At 42.0% G+C, this 18672-nt stretch overlaps 1 protein-coding gene across 1 annotated transcript in view; it reads left to right on the top strand.

Annotated features, from left to right (window-relative positions):
- The first annotated feature begins 422 nt into the window (after positions 1-422).
- The window catches only part of ROR2 (receptor tyrosine kinase like orphan receptor 2), a 159441-nt gene continuing 141191 nt past the window's right edge, over positions 423-18672 (top strand). The window contains exon 1 of the mRNA XM_059833449.1: positions 423-732. Within this exon, the coding sequence (XP_059689432.1) occupies positions 423-732 (310 nt within the window). The remainder of the gene's footprint in view (positions 733-18672) is intronic.

Below are 18672 nucleotides of genomic sequence, written 5' to 3'. Positions count from 1 at the left end.
GGGGGCAGGAGTGACTGTTTTCAATCACTTAATGCTGTGTGGGTGAGAGAAGGCGTCAACTGTACAGCGAGGAGGAAAGAGGCGAAGGAGAGAAGCAGTAGTGGTTTTGGCCGATGTGCCCCCCTCCCGCTTATTTTCGTTTTATTAGGGATTTTTTCTGAGGAAGCTTGAAGGCTCCCGAGGCTCCTGGCGGCTGGACTCGTCCTTCCGAGGGGGCCCAAGCCCTGATGGCTCCTGGGGGTGGTCAGCCCCCCACCCCCCCCGGCCCCGTGTGGAGCGAAAGGCGGGTGCGGGCTGCCCCGCGCCGGGGCCGGGGGCTGCCCCCGGCAGAGGGTGCCGGAGCGCAGGGACTGTCCTTGTCCTGTCCGCCCCCCCGCGCCTCTCCCCTCCCCTGTGTCGGATTTGTCCCGGGTGACGTTGGGATGCTGGGGAAGGAGGAGGAGGAGGAGGAGGAGGAGGGGAAAGGAGCGCGGCTTCCTCCGCCCCCAGTCGGGGAGAGTCCGTTAGCGGGAGCGCAGGGCCGGGGCGGCGGTGCCGAGGAGAAGTTTGCGGCAGCGCCGAGCCCCCGCGGCACCGGCAGCGGCACCCCGCTCCGCCCGCAGGCTCTCTGCCGCGGCGGCCGGCCGGGCAGCATGGTCCCCGCGGCGGCGGCGGCGACGGGGCGGCGGGGGGCGGCGGGCCGCCTCCTGGCCCTGCTGGCGGCCGCCTCGCTCCTCCGCCTCCGCGCGGCAGGTAAGGAGCGGGACCCCCGGCTGAAGGGGAGGATGCTTCTGCTTTTCGGGAAGCGGGGAGAGGGGAGGCAGGGAAAGCTGCGCCTGCTTCCAGCAGAGTTGCGCGTATCCATTTGGCACCGGCGGAGCCGCCAGCATCCCCGGTTGGTGGTTGGTGTTGGTTACTTTTTCTTTCTTCCTTTCTTGCCTCCTTCCTTTCTTTCTTTCCTTTTTTTCTTTTTTTTTTTTTTTTTTCCGTTCTTCTTGGGAAAATGGAAACCTGATGTTGCGTTTTTTTAACGAGGGGGCGGGGGTTGGCAGGAGACGAGGGCAGCGGCGGCGGCGCTGAGGAGGGCTGGCTGAAAGTTTTTCCCCGAGCGCATCCCGGCGCCCCTGCCCGGCTCGGGCGGCGGGCGCTTCGTGCCTCTCCTCGGCCGGTTCAGCGCACCGAGGCTGGTTGGTGGCGACTGGGGGGAGGGGGAAAGAAGGAGAAAACAAAGGAAAAGTTCGGGGTTTTGTTGTTGCCGAGGGTGGATAGCAATGAGCGGAGCCTCCTCCTTCACTCCGCCCGCCCTCCAGCCCTCCCCTCGGAGTGGTTATAATAATGTGTTATTATTTGGGCCGTTGAGTGTTGCCAGAATCTCAGCGGGAACCGGGAGGAAGGAGGGGGGGAATTAAAGTTGAGTGGGCGAGGGGGCAGCCTCCGCCCTCGCAGCTGATGGAGGCTCGGCGGGGTCTCTTTCTGTGTGTTTTTGAGCTTTAGAGGGTCCCATGTCCTCTGCGTACCTGGCCGACCCTCTGGGACTGAGGAGGTCAGCCTTTGGACTCAGGAAACGCTAGGACTCGGTTCAGCGAGCTCCGCGATTGTTTTTAGGGCTGAATAAACTGCCCCTATTAACATCTGACCTTGCGCCGTGGCAGCGGCAGTGCGGCTGCTGAACAGTTGCCAGTTTGTCCGGCATCTCCGAGGCGACCGCCGTGATTTATAGGGACCTTAGGGAGCGTGTGGGGTGGGAGAGCCGCGGTGGTGTAAGAGTTACAGTTCCTGTAAAAGCAGCCGTATAAATTTTTTTTTCTTCTCTTCCCCCCCCCCCCCCCCCCCATGCGCGCCTAAGATGTGTAGTGCTTTCAGAGCAGAAAAGGGGAGGTTTAACGTTTTCGTTTTCCCTGGGATGTGAAAGGCACCGGGGAGGTAGGAGGTGCCGGATTCAGCTCTTTGATCTTTCGTGAAACCACTCTCTGGAAAATTGCCCTCTCCCTCTCTGCAGCAGATAAACCTTGCTCACCAACTCTTTCCCGGGGCGCTCTGCCCAGGGACTGAGGGAGGAGATGACAGGCGGCACCATCTCCGTGCCAGGTTTGTAACCCTTCCCGTGCTGTCCCCGCCGGGCAGTGCGGGCGCTCGGCGGGCGAGCAGCGCCTTCCCCCCCGCCTTTCCTGGCTTTAACTTAATTGCACCGAAGTGCAGGAGGAGACCGATGATGTCTTTAAGGAAAAACAGTGACGCTGCAGATTAGAGGGGACTTGTTAATCAATTGCACGTTTGAAAGGGCTTTTCTTCCCTTTGTTGCTTTCGCTAATCCATTTACCTCTCCCCGGGAGGTGACAGATGCCTATATTTCCTGTTATTCAGCTCCGGGGTCCCGGGTCTTGCCATTTGTTGCATTACAGTGAAGGGAGAGGGTCAGCAGAAAGCTAGAGGTCCGGGGGTTTTCCGGGGGGGAGCGGGAGGCCAGCGTGTTACAGCTCGCGTATCTGGGGTCAGTTCCCGTCGCGTTTATTTTTCCTAGCGCCTTTACTGCTCCCTTTGAAGGGGGGCCCGCTAACAAATTGCTAGGCCTCCCCCGCCGCCCTGCCCCTCCTGCGGGGTCCCGGGCTCCGGGGATCTCCCGGCCGGCCGGGGGGAGGTTTGGGGGGGGGGGGGGGGGGGGGTGCGGGGGGGGTGCTGTGGTCGAAGGCAGCGCCTCCGCCCGGGGCCGCGGGGAGGATGACGGTCGTCCCCTGCGGGATGTAAAAGGCGATGCCGGGCTTTCTGTCCCCGTCCCCGCTTTCTTCCCCCAGCAGCTGAATCTGGGTTTTTTGGACGCAGCGGGAGGGAGGCGTGCAGGAGCTTCTTTCCTCCCTTCCCTTCCCTTCCCTTCCCCCGGCCCCCCTGCAGCCCGTGAACGCAGACTCTTGCGCATCTGCCCCTGGAAGCCTCTCCCGGAGCCTTCCCCGGGGGGCATGTGGGCTCCCGGGCGGGGGGAGCGCGCCGGGAGGGGTGCAAAATGGGCCAAAAAAGGGCGCGGGCTGCGAGCGTGGCGACGCATCTCTGTCTTCTTTTGTGGGCAATGGTACTGCTCTCTCTGCCTGCATCAGGGGACATTTCAGATTTGGTGAGGGCGTTTCAACCTTCTCGGAGGCAGTATAAAATCACAAGCTACCATTGAAAGCGGGCTGGGGTGTGTGTGTGTGTGTGTGTGTATTTTTTTTTCTACTGCTACCCCGTAAACGGGCTTGTGATAATCGTCTCAGCCACCGGTGGAAAGTGTGGATTCGCTGTACTTCGATAGGCATGAAGTTTGAGACTCCATTTTCTTCGCTGAATGTGCAGCAGGGTGGTTGAGAGCCCATAATCACAGCAATAAATACTTCTGTACTTCTGTTGTTATCCGGTATTCTTCTGTTTAATTAGATTTGCTTAACGGTAAACCGAGTCTTTGTTAATCTACATTTCATTTAAACGTTTATTTTTGAAAATCTTATTTCAGCCTTTTCAGTGTTCACTTTACAACATGACCAAGCGCGAGGCAGTAGAAACCGGGATGGTCGTTTGTTGCAACTGGTGATGCACGATGTACTCGACTTACAGACTTTTGCCCCCTTACCATTAAATAGGAAAGGACGTCTAATCAACCTGAAGTTAACACTCATGTGACTTGCAAACTATGCAGAACATTGTGATTAAAAAAATAATTTCTGTCAACAGAATGTCTGGGAATAAAAACATAATGGTAACTCTGTGCTATGATTCTGCAAGCCCTGCAGTTTGTAAGCTCCTACCTAATTTTACAAAGAAAAACCCCTGATTTCTTAGAGTACAATGTTAGTGGAGAAATGAATACAAGCATGGATTACTTCTGAATGCCTCTAAATGCCTAACTACAAAAAGTTGTAAAATGCTCGAATCTTTAAAGTTGCATGAGACTTAGCTATAGCTCCCTCCTGACTTCAATAAATGAGATTCAGCTCTGGAAATTGTACGTAGGTCACCTGGTAAAAGTCCATACAGCTTTGAATACAAGAAATCTTCACATAGTTTTTAATAAGTGACATTGACTACATTAACTGTCTTTAGGTCAAACCTTAGTCAAACCTTTTTTAGCGTTAATTAAACCCTTAAATAGTTCAGTGGTGAAGTTTATCCTTGGGTCAAGGATTGCCACTGAATGTTTTTTTCCTCTGGAGTGTCTTGATTATGTTAAGCATTTGTAATGGAATTGCAGTTTTCTCCTTAATCTCTTTCCTACTGTAAACAGCATAGAAATGCAAGATGCAGGAAGAAAAGGACCAGTTGACAGACGAGGCAAATTAATCCTGTTTAGGTTGTTTGCAGGAAAGCTGATCTTTTTTCTAAACTCACTGCGCTATGTGCAAGGTGTGAATAGCTTTCAGAACTGTCATTGGCATGGAAATATATTTGACCAGTAATGAGAAAACTGACAGTCTTAGCCCGCTAGCCAATGAGAATGGAATGTTAAAGGAAAGAATGGTAATAATACTGAGTTTTGTTTGATAACTGCAAGAATCTTCTCTATAGAAGACTTGTAGAGCCCTCTTCATGACTTATCTTCAGCGTCTTAAATTCACATTTTATATTCAATAAAAATGTCAGCTAGAACAGTCAGGATCCAAAGTTTTTAATCATACTTTTGACTAGGAGAATTTATTTTAAAGAGCCTCTTTGTATTATTTTGAACATTGCAAGCAAAGAAAAAATATTAAGCAAACTTCCTTTGGTTTTTATATATAAATCTTTCTGTAGATGTTCTGTGTTGTGTTATGCGGTTGCTCAGAGGGAAGAAATGCTACTTACAAAGTTCCATCTAATTTATAGCATCTGTCACTATGTCCTCTGTGCAAAGGGTGGCTTGCTATTTAAGTTTGTTTATTCATTGTGAGGCTGTTGCTTTGTAAAGGAAGTTGTCATTAGGCTCAGCATGTCTGGAAAGTATGCAAGTCCTCAAGTCTAATCCAGTGACTACAAAGTAGTTAAAGCTTCAAAGAAAAGGAATGACAGGATTTCGCTACACTGAAAGAAGATGCATTGTTTGTTAATCCTGCTTTTAATTGTTACTCATACTGCAAACTGCTGCAGCATTGCTAGTAACCATTTGGGACAAACCACAATTTAACTTAAATGATTGTCTTTCCTCTTGGTTTTGTCTAAACGGGTAAGTAGTTTGAAGTGAAATGTCCTTTACCAGCTTTTTGCATTTACTTTTTCCAAGCCTTTGCCGTGCACCAATATTCATTTGCAAGCACGCTGCTAGATAGTTTTTCTGATGTTCTCCACAGGCTTGACTCACAACCAACCTTCTTCTCTTTACATGTGTCTGTCCCCCTCAGCTAGTTTGGGAAAGGATTTCCACTTTCTTTTCCAAGTGATGGTGGCCGGTGGTCTTTTTTGAAACTAAAAATGGCTGTATCTGACTTTTCTGGTGGCAGTAAAAGATGCTTTTCAAAAAGTCAGGGTGGTCCTTTAGCTACAGAGTGTGACTTTGACTTTTAACTGGCAGTGGACAAAAGCTTTCATTTAAGAACACAAACAAATCTGCATTGTAATTTCAGTGAAAACAAGAAATCAGAGTAGAATGCATTTCACTAATGGTATACTGTTATTGTGATGGGGGTCAGTAGATGTATTCCACCTACCTTAGGCTTAGCTAGCTCACAGGATGGTAGCACTGGTCTTGAGCTGTTTGCAAAGCCTGTTGAAGAAACAGTGTGGGTATCCTATAGGCAGTTCCATGCTTCTGAGCTGGTTTAAAATCAGCTTGTGTGTGTCTGCATGAGCTGTTGTACACATGTATCGATAGTGTGCACTACTTCATGAAACAAAGGGGCTATACTGCTGTGTGCTGATTGAATTAGTCTTCGTTTATACTGATGCTTTCTGGTTTTGCTATATAAACTGTCCCAATGCATGCCTGTCTGTGATGGTGAAGAAGCGTGGTGCACAATAGCTGATGGAAGGGGAAGGATATTACGATATTACTAATTCAGTAGAAGGTATTTAAAGAATGAGAGTGGTCTTATGTACCTGTTTCCTCTGAGTCCAGAGCAGAGCCAAGTGACATCTCCTAGAGGTTGTGGGGTTGTGAGGGTGCAGTTTCACAGGCACCTGAAGGTCTTCATTTAGTTAAATCAGCAAGCTGACTCTGCTGGAAAGTAATCACAAGGAAAAAGGATTCTGCAGGAGTGAAAGACTATGTGGGCAGAGGTGAACAGAGAATTAGCACAATGAAAAGAGATCAGACCTTTTCTTTTTTCACTATATTCATTTTGCTGGAGCAACAGGAATATGTTTTGTGAGGCTACTGCCTGCAGGAAGAGCAAAGTGAAATCAATGGGGAACTGTTCTGGATCCCAGTTTGGCCAGTGTCTAGTTTTAAAGTGTGAGTAGTCCAAGCAGGAAATGGATTTGGGTGCCCACAGGTATTTTGTCACTGAGGTCTCCATTGATTTCACAGGGGAGACATGTGTCTAAGTACCTTTTAGATTTGATACTTCCACTTCAGGTGATGTGAACTTGCAAAGAGAAACAACGAACACACGTTTGATATTCTTTCTTGAAAGAACCCCCCACCCCGTGTATATTGTCATATCTATGAAACCTCTACTGAACTTAGCTTTCTGACTTCTAATTGCTCTGTTTGGACACATCCTTTTATATGAGCAGCATAAACATTTAATTTTCCAGGCAGTAACTCCAGGTTATTGCCCCTTGTCCTCATCAACACCGCTCTAGGCTGTTCATTTAATGGTTCATATGGTAAGTATTATTTCAAGATGAAGTGGCTTCTATAAATGATTTTCCTTGCTTTTGGTAGTCTAATGCCTTAACTTTATTTTTTCCCTAGTTTTATGTATGTAAGTAGAATGGCTTGACTTGTTATATAAAGAGAGGTTAAATTCTGTTAGAGTTCTCCTAAAATTATGAAGTCTTAGTTTTCAAAACAACATACACAACTGTCTAGTTGAATCACAAATCAAACTATGAGAGGACTAATTCCTTATCAAAGTGATAATGCAGTCACATATTCAATAGAGGACAGATAACACAGCAAAAAACAGGAGGAATTTTATCCCTGTTTCTTTAGGGAAAAAAAAATAAAAACTATGGCTGTAAATAACAAATTTGATTTCTACTAGTCAGAAGCACTCTCTTCTTCTATATCATATGAACTGTAAACAAAAAGAAGTTCATCGTTCGTAAGTCTAAAAGAGGAATCACAGAACTCTACCCGTTGCAAACTAATGAGACTGGCAGCCTCCTGCAGAAGTGGAGGGACTTTCTTTCCTCCCTGTCTACAACAGAATAGATAGATCTTATACCTCTAACTTCAATATAAAGGGGAGACAAAAGAGTTTTTTGAAGAACAAAGTGCAGGGGCAGAGATAACCAGCACAAAAAAATCTCAGGAGCAGGTTAACTCAGAGCACAGCTCAGACAATCTCTTTCAGGCAACATCAGTAAAATCCCGCAGTTCACTTAGTCTAAGCTAACCCTGTTGATTTTGAGTTCAATGGATCAGAGGTCTCTGACATGAGCAGCGCTGCCAATAGGCCGGAGGAGACTGCAGTGCTGTTAGCAAGCTGGGGTTTAGTGGGAAGATCACCAGTTTCACTAGCTCACTTAGAGCTGGTAGCCTTTGGCAAGAGAGTTTTGCTGAGCAGGTGGGAGGAGGATGGGAATAGTAGCAGTAGTAGCATCTTCCAACAGCAGAATTAATGAATCTCCATTTCGCTCATAGTGTTGGTGTCTGTCACACACTTTCCTAGTTTCTTCCTTCATGCTTCATAGGAGCTTCCCATAAATACCTGCAAAACAAATCGTTATCCTTCCTTGCTGTGATGTCTCTAGAAATCCCTCATTTAAAGGTTAGGCCAATTGTGTGCTATCATGCTGGTCACTGTTGTCTGTTTCTCTGTGTACTCTGTCTTAAATTTGTCTCATATTGCAGGATGTTTAATACATCATTGACTAACATTGGTCAATGCCTGGATTTCCAGTAAGGTGCAGGTATATAAAGTAATAATAATCTGTTACTGGTACAGTAAGTCCATGTGAGAGTGCTACAATAAAAATAGTTGTCTGTGAGATCACCAGTGCTGGCAGAAGGGGCTGCACACTGAGGGACAGGTGGTCTGAGTCACAGCAGTGCCACCGTAGATCAGATCAGATGAAGGTGTTGTGGGACCTCACTGGTTTGTTCTTTTGGATGTGGAACAAACGAAGGACTGATACTAGAAGAACAAGACATCTCTGAAAGGAAAATGCCAAGAAGGACAATTCTAGAAACATTCATCAGATTTGTCTGGATTTGCATGAGAAATTACTCTTATGAGCCTAACAAAAATTTTGCTGAATAGACCAAGATCAGAAAATGAGAAAAAGGAAAAAACAAAAAAAAAAAAAGAGAATGGTATCACTTGACAGCCCACGACTGTAACAGTTGAGTTACTTTAAAATAGTTTCTGTGAGTCTCTTGCATGAACTGATAATAAACAAAACTGCTTGAAAGCTTAAGAGGCCCTGACAATGTATAAAATTTTCTGCATATTTGATCATAGTAAAGTTTTAGCAAGAAGTTATGCAACATAAAGAGAATGTCGAGATTCCATAGTGTTTAAAATGAGAGAGTGCTTATCCTGGGAGATAAGTTAACAAATGGTTTTACTGTGGTTGTTTCTAGTTTAGAAAAGTGACACGGGAGAATTGTGTTACAGGAAAAAAAAAACAATACTAGAGCTAATAACGTGGCAGTGATGTTTTTGTGTATAGTGAACTTTATCTCTTAAAAAACCAAAGGCATAAAAAGGCAGATGAAGGCTATACCAATAGATTTTAGATAAATAACCCAAATATAATATCGTATACTCTTTCAGGCAGTAACAATTCTGTTCTGATTCTAAATGTGTGTTGGTTTTCACATTTTGCTGATATATTAGAAAGCATTTTTCTTTATAAGAAGTTGCCTTGAGGTGTGCCTACCCTGAGGTGCAATTGTCAAGTTACGCAAAACTACCCAAACTGTGTATCAGAGAGCTGACTGGACAAAAACTAACTCTGCAAAGTCCAACCCAGTGCTGGCTAGGCGGTCTGAATTGGCTTACCTCCTGTCTCCAGGAGCACCAATGCTGGCGCTGGGAAGAGGCCAGACTGGGTGGAGGGCTGGGAGGGGGAGCACATCGCAGCCCTAGCACAGGGTCGCTTAAATCGCCGTGGGACTATACACTTGGAGACAGAAAATGTGATATGCAGAAATATTAACATAATTGTGTGGGTGGGCTAGAAATTTTAGAGACACTTTCACAATATTGTTATAACTGATGGCTGTCTAAGATTTGGATTCTGTGGAGCTGAGCCGAACCTGTGCCTTTCAAATAAGAAAAAACTCACCTGCCTCGAAAGTCTAGTCTGTGAACGAGTGTTTAATTAGTTGTCAGGTAGTTGTTTTCACCACAAATACTCTTTATCATTTCTTTTTCTGTTTGAGCAGTTGAATCTCCTGCAGTTGTTGCTTAAGCTGAATATTAGAATTCCAGTGAGTTTTGTATTGCATTGTAGTAGGTAAGAATGAATGGTCTTCTGAAATTAAATGTGTTAATAAAACAAGGGAGATTTTTTGGTACAATAAACAATGAAATGGACAAAAGGAGAGTTTTGCTAAGGTTCTAAAGATCTATCAAAGCTTTCAGTGTGCTATTTGAATATTCTAAATTGAAAATAACAAGGATCTTGTAGCATCTAGCCATAATTACTCTTTTAAATCTTACAACTTTCTCTTGAGAAATACAAATTACGCTTCTTTAGAACAGATATGAAACATTTTTTCTTAAAGTTGAAAAGAAAAAAAGGGGAGGAGTCTATGACAGAGAAACCAGAGAATTATGTTCATATAAGAAATTCCTTTACTGGGGAACGGGAAATAAAAATTGTTTGCGATACCCTAGGAACTCAATATCTGAAAGGTGAGCTTAAACATTACAAATTATTCTAAAAATTGTAGTTATAGTGGTGGTTAATGATGACTCCTTTCATGATAGACCAGAATCCCTTACAACTGGAAAAGTGGTATTACATAGATAAAATTACAAGCTTGAACAGGATCTGAACCAAACCTACATGAGGAAAATATATCTGCTGTTGTTTTAATTTTAAAAATAACTGTGCTCCCTAGCTCTGCCTGGAAGCAATTTAATGCAACAAATTGATTTTTTTTTTTTTTGAAAAAGTATTTCCAGCCAGACCAGAAGCAGTAGTTAATAAATATCTTGAGAGGGTGAGTCTGTTCTTTATGCTTGATTTTGCAAACTCAGTGAATTTGGGTATTAATAATCTGAAACTGGAGATAGTAATTCAACCTGTTTTTCTAAAGCTGATCTCACATTTATCTTGTTCTCTCTGTGTCAATGTAGAAACAGGATTCAGAGATCTGTTCCCTAGCAGAGGTAACAGAGAATCTGTTACAAAGTTCATGATACTGTGGTTTTCAAAGCAACAAGAAAAAATAACCCCCACGCGTCTTGCAAATTCTATGTCTAGAGAGCTTTTGGATAACGTTGCTTTTGAGAAAAATATGCATGTTTTTGTAAATGAGTTATTTAAGAATATATCAAGTATAGAAAATGCTCTGAAGAGGATCATGCCAGTCAAAGACAAGAGCGTGAAGAGTTAGGAAAGGCCACATTTAAAGCTAGGACAGTTTTGATTCTGGAACTCGGGGAGGATGTGTTTACATAGAAAAGGACTACAAAAAGCAAAGGTGTCAATTTACAGCATATTTTCAGAATTACAAAAAGTGGAAAATGTTACCTCACATTTACTGAACACTTACTGTGCCCGCAGAGGTAGTTATTAGAAAGCACTACTTCAGTGTGAAACCACAGAGTAAACTAGATGTAGTAACTTCTTCCTGTAGACAAGTCTTTAGTGATCAGTGAAATACTTGAAATGTCATCTTTGTGCTGGCCATTGGCACATGATTTATCGTTTCTAGAAATAAACAGAGAAAAATCAAACCTCAGTACTGTGGTGTTAGGCTCAGTAGAAATTCAAGTGTCTTTAGGTCTGTTATATTTTCTAGGAAGCTCAAGATCTTCTGTAACCACAGTATGACTGGGGAACAAAGGATCAGAAAGGACCTTGAGAGGTCAGATTATCTGTTCTTCAAGTCAGAATCACCTGTAGCTGGTGTAACCTATTCTCAACAGGTGACAGGAACAGATGTTCAGTGACTTCCACAGGCAAGCGCGCAGGTTTAGTGCTTTCTTATGCTTGGTTGTATCTTAAGCCACAGAACCACAGAATCATTAAGGTGGGAAAACACCTTTAAGATCATCAAGTCCAACCATCAACCCAACACCACCATGCCCACTAAACCATGTCCCACAATGCCACATCTACACGTTTTTTCATCACTTCCTCTTACAGTTTATTCCTCTACCCCTGTAGTTGTACTTTATTTTTTTTTTTTGGTGACTTCTGAAACAGTTCCTCAAACTTTGAAAGACTTTAAAAAAATTATCTTGTTTCCTTGTAGATATCTATCCTTGGACATCCCCTTCCCCCTTCTGTTTTCTCAGCCTTTCCTCTTACATCATGTTTTCTGAATCTCATGGTCGTGCTTATTCCTCCCCACTGGACTTGCTCCAAAACATCTTTCTTGAAGCGTGCTAACCAAAACTGGCATATTCCAGCTCAGACTGCACCAGCACCAGCTGAAGGAAGAGGATTAGTTCCTATATTTACCAGATGACGTTGTTTTTATTTCCCAGAGCGATGTCTGACTGTTTTGTGGCAGAATAGCATTGCTTGAGTTCTGATCTACTCCAGATCTTTCATGTGGAATTGTTGCCAAGTCCCTGTTTGGTACCAGAGCAATGGTTTAAGCACAAAACCTTCTGCCTGTCTTCACTCAGTTGTGCATCTTTATTCCCACCTGCTCCATACCATTTTTTGCTGACATTTTGTTTGCCAAGATCAGAGTATTGGCAACACCTAACATCTTGGTGTTTCCTGTGGAGTTCAGTAAGGGAGGTATCCATAGCACTGAAACTTGTGAGGTATCCATAGCACTGAAACTTGTGAAACTCCGTCGTATGAGTTAACCACTGACAGTTAACTCTCATTAAGGTTTTCCAATGAGTTTGCATTTGCCTTTATATGATTTTTTCATATTTCACCTATGAGAATGTCATGTGGGACAGTTCCCCCCCAGACTAATTATCACATTAATTTCCTGCTGGCACCTCAGCTTCATGCTATCATTCCATGCAGTATAGCAGCTGTCATGTTACAGTCCTTGGGAGCTAAACTTACCTCAGCAGAAACTTTTGTGACATGTCTAAGTCTTTGCTTCTGTGGATTCTTCTTAAATAACTTGCCTTTCTGTAACTCTGGTAAGGTATGTTGTCATATTGTACCAGAGAATGAGATTCAGCAGTTTGAAAGGCAGAGTTCAGACCTGACTATTTTCAAAGATTAATTTTTTTTTTTTCCTGAGTTCAGACAAAGTTCATAGAAAACTTTTTGCAAATGATAGTTTCTCTTTCTGTCTTAATAGCATGTCTGCATCAATTTAATGGATTAAAACTGTATCCTTTAATTTCCTACTGGTTGATGTTTTCCTGCTTCTTTTGCTCTTTAAAATCTCGTATTGTGTGAGTAGTTGCATGTTGCAAGACCAAGGCAATTAACTAAAACTACTGTACATTTGGGAGCATATGATATAATTTCAATTTTAAGCATTAATATCTATCTGAAATAAATTATGGGCTTAGAATTATAGAAATAATGTAAGAATAAATATGTGCACTTGTTGTTGTCTTTACAGGGTTGTCCTCGGTTCCTGTAATTCCCATCATCCCTTCCTCTTCTTTCATTTTACTTTTCTGTTCCTATGATTTTATTTTTTACCCTACAGAATATTTCATTCTGACGCTTTGTTTTTTTCTTTTATTTCCTTTTGTTTTCTTTTCTTTTCTTCCCTTTTTTTAAATTTTCTTTCCTTTTTTTCTCTTTCTGGCTAATTCTTTGCCCATTACCTAGCACTTTAGATCTTAGGAATTCACAGACATGCTGTGGTTCCCTACCAATGGTAGAAAGTACTTCAAAGTGATCTACAGTGGCTCTTTCTAGCTGTCTGGGAAAAAAATGCCTGAACAGCAGGTAGGAAACATACCTCCAAACAGATGGTTTTCTGTGACTAACTGAGCCATTAGCATGCACCTTCATAACAACTGATGTTGCCTGAGAAACTGCTGGTATCAGCATTTGTAATTTTTTTGCATGGGATGGAAGAGTAAAGTCAGGAAAGGGTGAGATGGGGAGCACAGCTCCAACAAGGTGGGAGTGGGCTGGGGTGGATGGCTTGTCTGAGCAGAGGAGCTGGACTGTGATCCAGTTTATGAGGAAAATAAATGTCTGTGGGGTGTGGAAATGGGGTTAGGGTTGTGAGAATGTGTGATAGCAAGTATAGGGGAAGCTAACGTGCTCATGAGCCCGGACTGGCAGAGAATTAGAAACTTGTACTGCTGCCCTGCCAACACGGCTGGTGGTACAGGCAATGAATGTAACACCACACTGTGCTTGGGAAAGTGCTGCCTTACACTGTGGTTACTTATTTCTTCTTCAGGACGTGTAATGTAAGCAGTGGCCATGTCTTTCACCTTGGGTTGTATACCAAGTTTTACATAAGAAAAAGAAAGGAGGTGAAGTTGTGTTGGCTGAGATGGTTGGATATTTCAAACACCTTGCCTAATTTGAAACACTCAAAGTGGATAGAGAAGTGAAGGAAGTCATTGCCAATTTTATCGCCTACAGGTCCTGTCACTTTGAGAACCATAACAGTGTAAAAACAATAGCGGACTCTGCTTGTTTAGGAAAATATACATACTTTTTTTCTTCAGGTCAAAACTATAGCTATGAAATACTGAAAATTATGACCTCCTTTATCTTTGCGCATGCCTGATGTATGTAACCCCTTTGTTGGATTTATTTGTTTTTTTTTCTCTGTGCTGTTTTTCCTAGTGTGGTGTTTTTTTTTTCTCTTCCCTTTTTCTCTATTCTTCTCCTTTGAACTGATGAAACTACTCTCTTTGGTAATTCTGAGTTACTTAGGTCAGTCCTGGGCTCTTCTGTGCAGAGACTGCCAGGTTTTTCTAAAATATGTGGTGGTTCAGGGATTTTGATGAATGTCCAAAAGGGACCAAGACTCGAGACCTCCAAATGTCTTCATTTAAAACCATAATTTGGAAAGGATCCTTCCCGAGTCCCAAGCGAAAAAAGCCAATACTTTCTCTTATAGTATTAGTCATCATTCTCTCCACCATCAGGGATCCCCTCCCTTCTGAAAAGGCTACAGTTTGTTTTCCTGCTTTAACAAAAACAAGTTTAGTTGATTTAACGCTCTGTTTTGTGATGAAGTGTCTTACCTAGGTCATAGTTTAGCTGTTAACAAGATATTTATGAAGTGGTAAGAATTCTCTGCTCTGTGGTGAATTTAGTCTCTAGAGTGGGGCAAAATGCTATTTAACTAGCAAATAAAGTAGTTCAGCTTCAAATTATATGTCGAAGTTAAATGCAACAATTTTAATCTTTTATTAACCCCCTAAATAAGTAGAGTGTCTGGAACTGCTCAAAACTTACATAATTTGACCTCTGCTATAGGAAAAGCATTTCAGATAGATTAATATTGCAAGTAGCCATCCAAGGGAGGAAAGTTTTGGATTTAGAAACCAAGTTAAATTTGTACTTTTATTCTACATGCAAACTGTAAAATATAGCTGAAGACTAAGAACCTATTCCTGAGCTCATTTTTTCAGTACTCAAGACTCATTTGACTGACATCAAATACTGTGCTTAATCCTTGTATTTGAAGCTGGCATTTGTGATATTCACTTGGGAGTGTGTTGTCTGCTGTGTAACGACAGAGTTATCAGCAGATGTTCCCCTCATTTTTGCTTAGTTTTTATTGGTGTTTAACGTTATTACAACCATAGTAGTTAAGACCCAAGCAGTAGAAGCCTTCGTGTTCTAGGCGTTTCCCAGACATGGAATGCAAATGCAGTTAATTTTAAAGGAATTCTGTATGAACCACTGCTTCACCATGAAAAGTTTTGAAAACAGCATTGTTTAGGATTTCAGCTGCATCTATGAACCAGTAATGGTTTGTCTCTGTGTCTCTCACATGTACTAAAAAAACCTGTATGTGAGCCCTTTCTCTCCCTAGTTGTGCATCAGCAGACTTTATCAGGCATTTGTGATGTATTGAATTTTGCGATAAATAATAGACTAGCACTTACGTGATAAGTAAGTAATTAGTGAACTATGTCACTAATTCATTGGCCATGTTTAATTAGCTCTAAAGTGTCAGCTCAGCTTTGCAGAAGTAATTTTTACTGGATTCTCAGAGGCTTCATTTTACTTGAACTTCAGTTGCCTGAGTATCCATTTCTGCGGAGTCCTTATTTCTGTCGTAGTCTAGGCAGGTAGACCTCTGTGTAGTGTTGAATAGTTGCTTTGGTCTTGATTCTTATTTTATATTTTCACTCATACGATTATAGCTCTGAATGAAAAGAAATCTTTCGGAAGATTTGTCTTCTTGACTCTAATGTGTGTTTTCTCATTAAGATGGTTTCTGCTTCACTGTATGGTTTTATTGATCTGGCAAACAATATAAGTGAACCCTAACTATCTAAAGTCAGGCTTGCCTGGATCTCCACGAGACTGGGCAGTGAAGGAGGTACGTGAACCATGAATTGCTCAGAACTGAGACCCTACAAAACTATTTTTGAAAAAACTGTAGACTGTTCCACAATTTCCCCCCCAGCAGCCTTCTGCTGAGATGAATTTTAAAAGACCTGGTTTCATAAACACATTTTGCATTTTATTTTGCTTGTAAACCAGTTATCTTACATGGTTAACACTCTCCTAAATGTATCTCTTATAATTAGTGCCACAAATAAAACAGTTTTGCCAGTGGTTTGCAAAGTTCATGCACACATACAGATTATGTGACAAGTTAGAGGCCTCTGTCTGTGTAGGAGTCTAGCAATTAATAAAGCTGTATAAGACTGGAATAGGTGGGGACAGACATTATGTGTCTCTCATGTAATGTCATTCTGAATTGCATGAGGAGCAGTGCTGCTCTGGAGGCAGTCTCTACCTCTTGTATAAGACAGACAGTGAAAGTTTATTAATTGAGTTAGTATTTATACCTCTTTGATGAAGGTAATAATGAGTTTTACACTTTGTAAGAAAACGTATTCTCTCAATGAACATCTAACAATTTTTTTTACCTGAATAGAAGATGTATCAAAAAAAAAAAAGTCAGACATACATGATTATGGTATAACTTTATAAAATTGGAACTGAAAGGCATTTCACTTTCCACATATGAATTTCTGTGTTACTTCTGCAACCATTAGTGGTCAACATCTAAAACAGAGCAGGGAGTCTGACACATTTGACACATTCACTGACACATTTGTAGGTGTTAGTGATACCTTGTTTTGTGGAGTCAGTAACACCTCCTGAAACTCCTGTTGCAAAGTGAAAGAACTTCATAAATGCTAATTAATTTTCAAATTGCACGAGAAAGTGAGATGGTCTTGTTTATCTTATAAATGAGGAAGCTGAGGCAGAAGGAAGGCATGTGAAGTGTGCTGAGAGCAGAGTGTTTTATGTGGGCAAGAGTTTCTGTATGGTGTGTCCATGAACATGTGGCACCAGGCATGATTGTGCATATACGTAAAATGATGTTTAATGAAGGACTGTGTAATGTTTTAAGAAGAAAAAGTAACAGATCAAAATGCTAAAATAAAATGCCTGTATCAGAAATTCCTAGTGTTGATTTGGATTCAAATAGAGTTAAAACAACTGGCTTGCTTACATTTTTGTCCAAGGAAAGATGAAATTTAAGCTCTTCTAACTTTAAATATTTTGGCATATATGCACCCTACTGCATTTAAGTATCTTTGGCCTACTGTAGTGGTTCATTCTTAATGATCTTCTCTTGTTGAAATGTATTTATTAGAAAATAGGAAAATGTACATGTACAGTTGGAGAATAATTGAATCATGGTACCATTGTAACTTACAGTTGTAATATAAGTTTGGAGAAAATGAGTGTTTTTTAGATCAATACATCTAGTGATTAGAAAGTTCCTGAGATAGTTGCTTGAAATAATTTGGGAAACAGGAAAAAGCAAATTTAGCAAGGCACTTTTTAAAAAAAAAAGGCAATTCCAGCTTCCATCCTCACAAAGATGAAGTTAAAGTACTTGACCTACTTGATTCCCACTGGTCATTATTTCCGTATGCTGTCATTCACTCAGTAAATAGGAAGTTTTTAAAGTCCTTCTGTGGAGGACAGACTTTCAGGCTTGGGAAGAAGTTGAAATTTTTATGGGCATAGGAGCAGGGATTTGGTCTGAAAGAGGAGACTGAGTAGTGGAGAGCTTTGTCGGGACCAAAAAGTTAAAATGTCATCCAGGCACTCATCCTGCTGCTGTTGAAAGGAAGCAGCACCTGCACCAGGAGAAGTATCTTTCATAGATGTGTAGGGTGGCTGTGAAGATATTGGCTTCCCTTGACAGAAGAGCTTGCTCACAACAAGTGCATGTGATTTTTTTTTTAATTTACAGGAGGAAGTGCATACCAAGAAACATGCACAGGTAAAGGTAGTGGCAGGACAGTTCCTTTTCTCCAAGTGGGATTTTGCATACTGCTGACTACAGAAGGAGTGCCATATACTAACAGGCATCTTGTCTGCAATTTTTTTTTTTCATCTCATCCTTTATTGTGTTTATATGATTGCAGAATGTAGAGGCTGGTGCTGGCTACAGGGTAATACTACAAAAAGTGTAATGCCTGTCTTCAGCTGTTGTAAGTTGGCATGATTCTATTACAGTCAATGAAGTCACGCTGAGGATGTTAATAAACTTTCAAACAAAGATTAAATTTAGGGTCTCTTAGACTTGGCAGATGATGTTTCTAGTTCCTGAAGATGTTTTAGATTAGAAAGTCTGTGTTCAAGCCAACTGGCCTCCCCTTGAAGCAATATAGATGTTGTAAATAACAACATTCCTCTGGCCACGGATCAAGATACAGGAACTGATTTAATCTTGGAATTCTGTATGTCTTTGCTTATTATTGGATTTCAAAATACCTGTTTTTTGTCTTTCTATTAACATTTGGTTAAGAAATGCCTGAATGCTATTGTTTGGGTTACTTGATTACAGTTTATAACCATTCATTATTTGCTTTGTTTTTTCCTAAGTGTAAATCAGACAGGTGGGGTATTTTAGATTGCTAACATGATAGAGATTCTTCTTGCCACTAAAGGCAAATTGGTTAAAATGAAAGATAATTTAAAAATTTGGCTTTTTGCCTCTAATTTGTGGTATCCTGGTAGATACGCTAATGAATGTGTAGACTTTCACATGCATAGAATGAAGTGCAGGCTGCTCTGAGGTTTGATAGTTTTCATTTGCCTAAATGACTGTTTTTCTGGCTTAGTTTAGTAATGTATTGTCCTATACCTCTTGCTCTCAGTTTCACTTAGCAGTATGAGGCTTGTGGAGACAGATTTTAAAGCTTGCTTTTTATCTTACTAGAGCAAGTATCACAGGAAATTTCTGTCTTTGAGTCTGCTTTAATTTACAGCAGTTTTCTTATGTTCAGGTTTATCTCT

Source organism: Gavia stellata, chromosome Z (genome assembly GCF_030936135.1).
Source record: "Gavia stellata isolate bGavSte3 chromosome Z, bGavSte3.hap2, whole genome shotgun sequence".
Classification (NCBI taxonomy): domain Eukaryota; kingdom Metazoa; phylum Chordata; class Aves; order Gaviiformes; family Gaviidae; genus Gavia; species Gavia stellata.
This window is presented reverse-complemented; position numbering and strand designations above follow the sequence as displayed.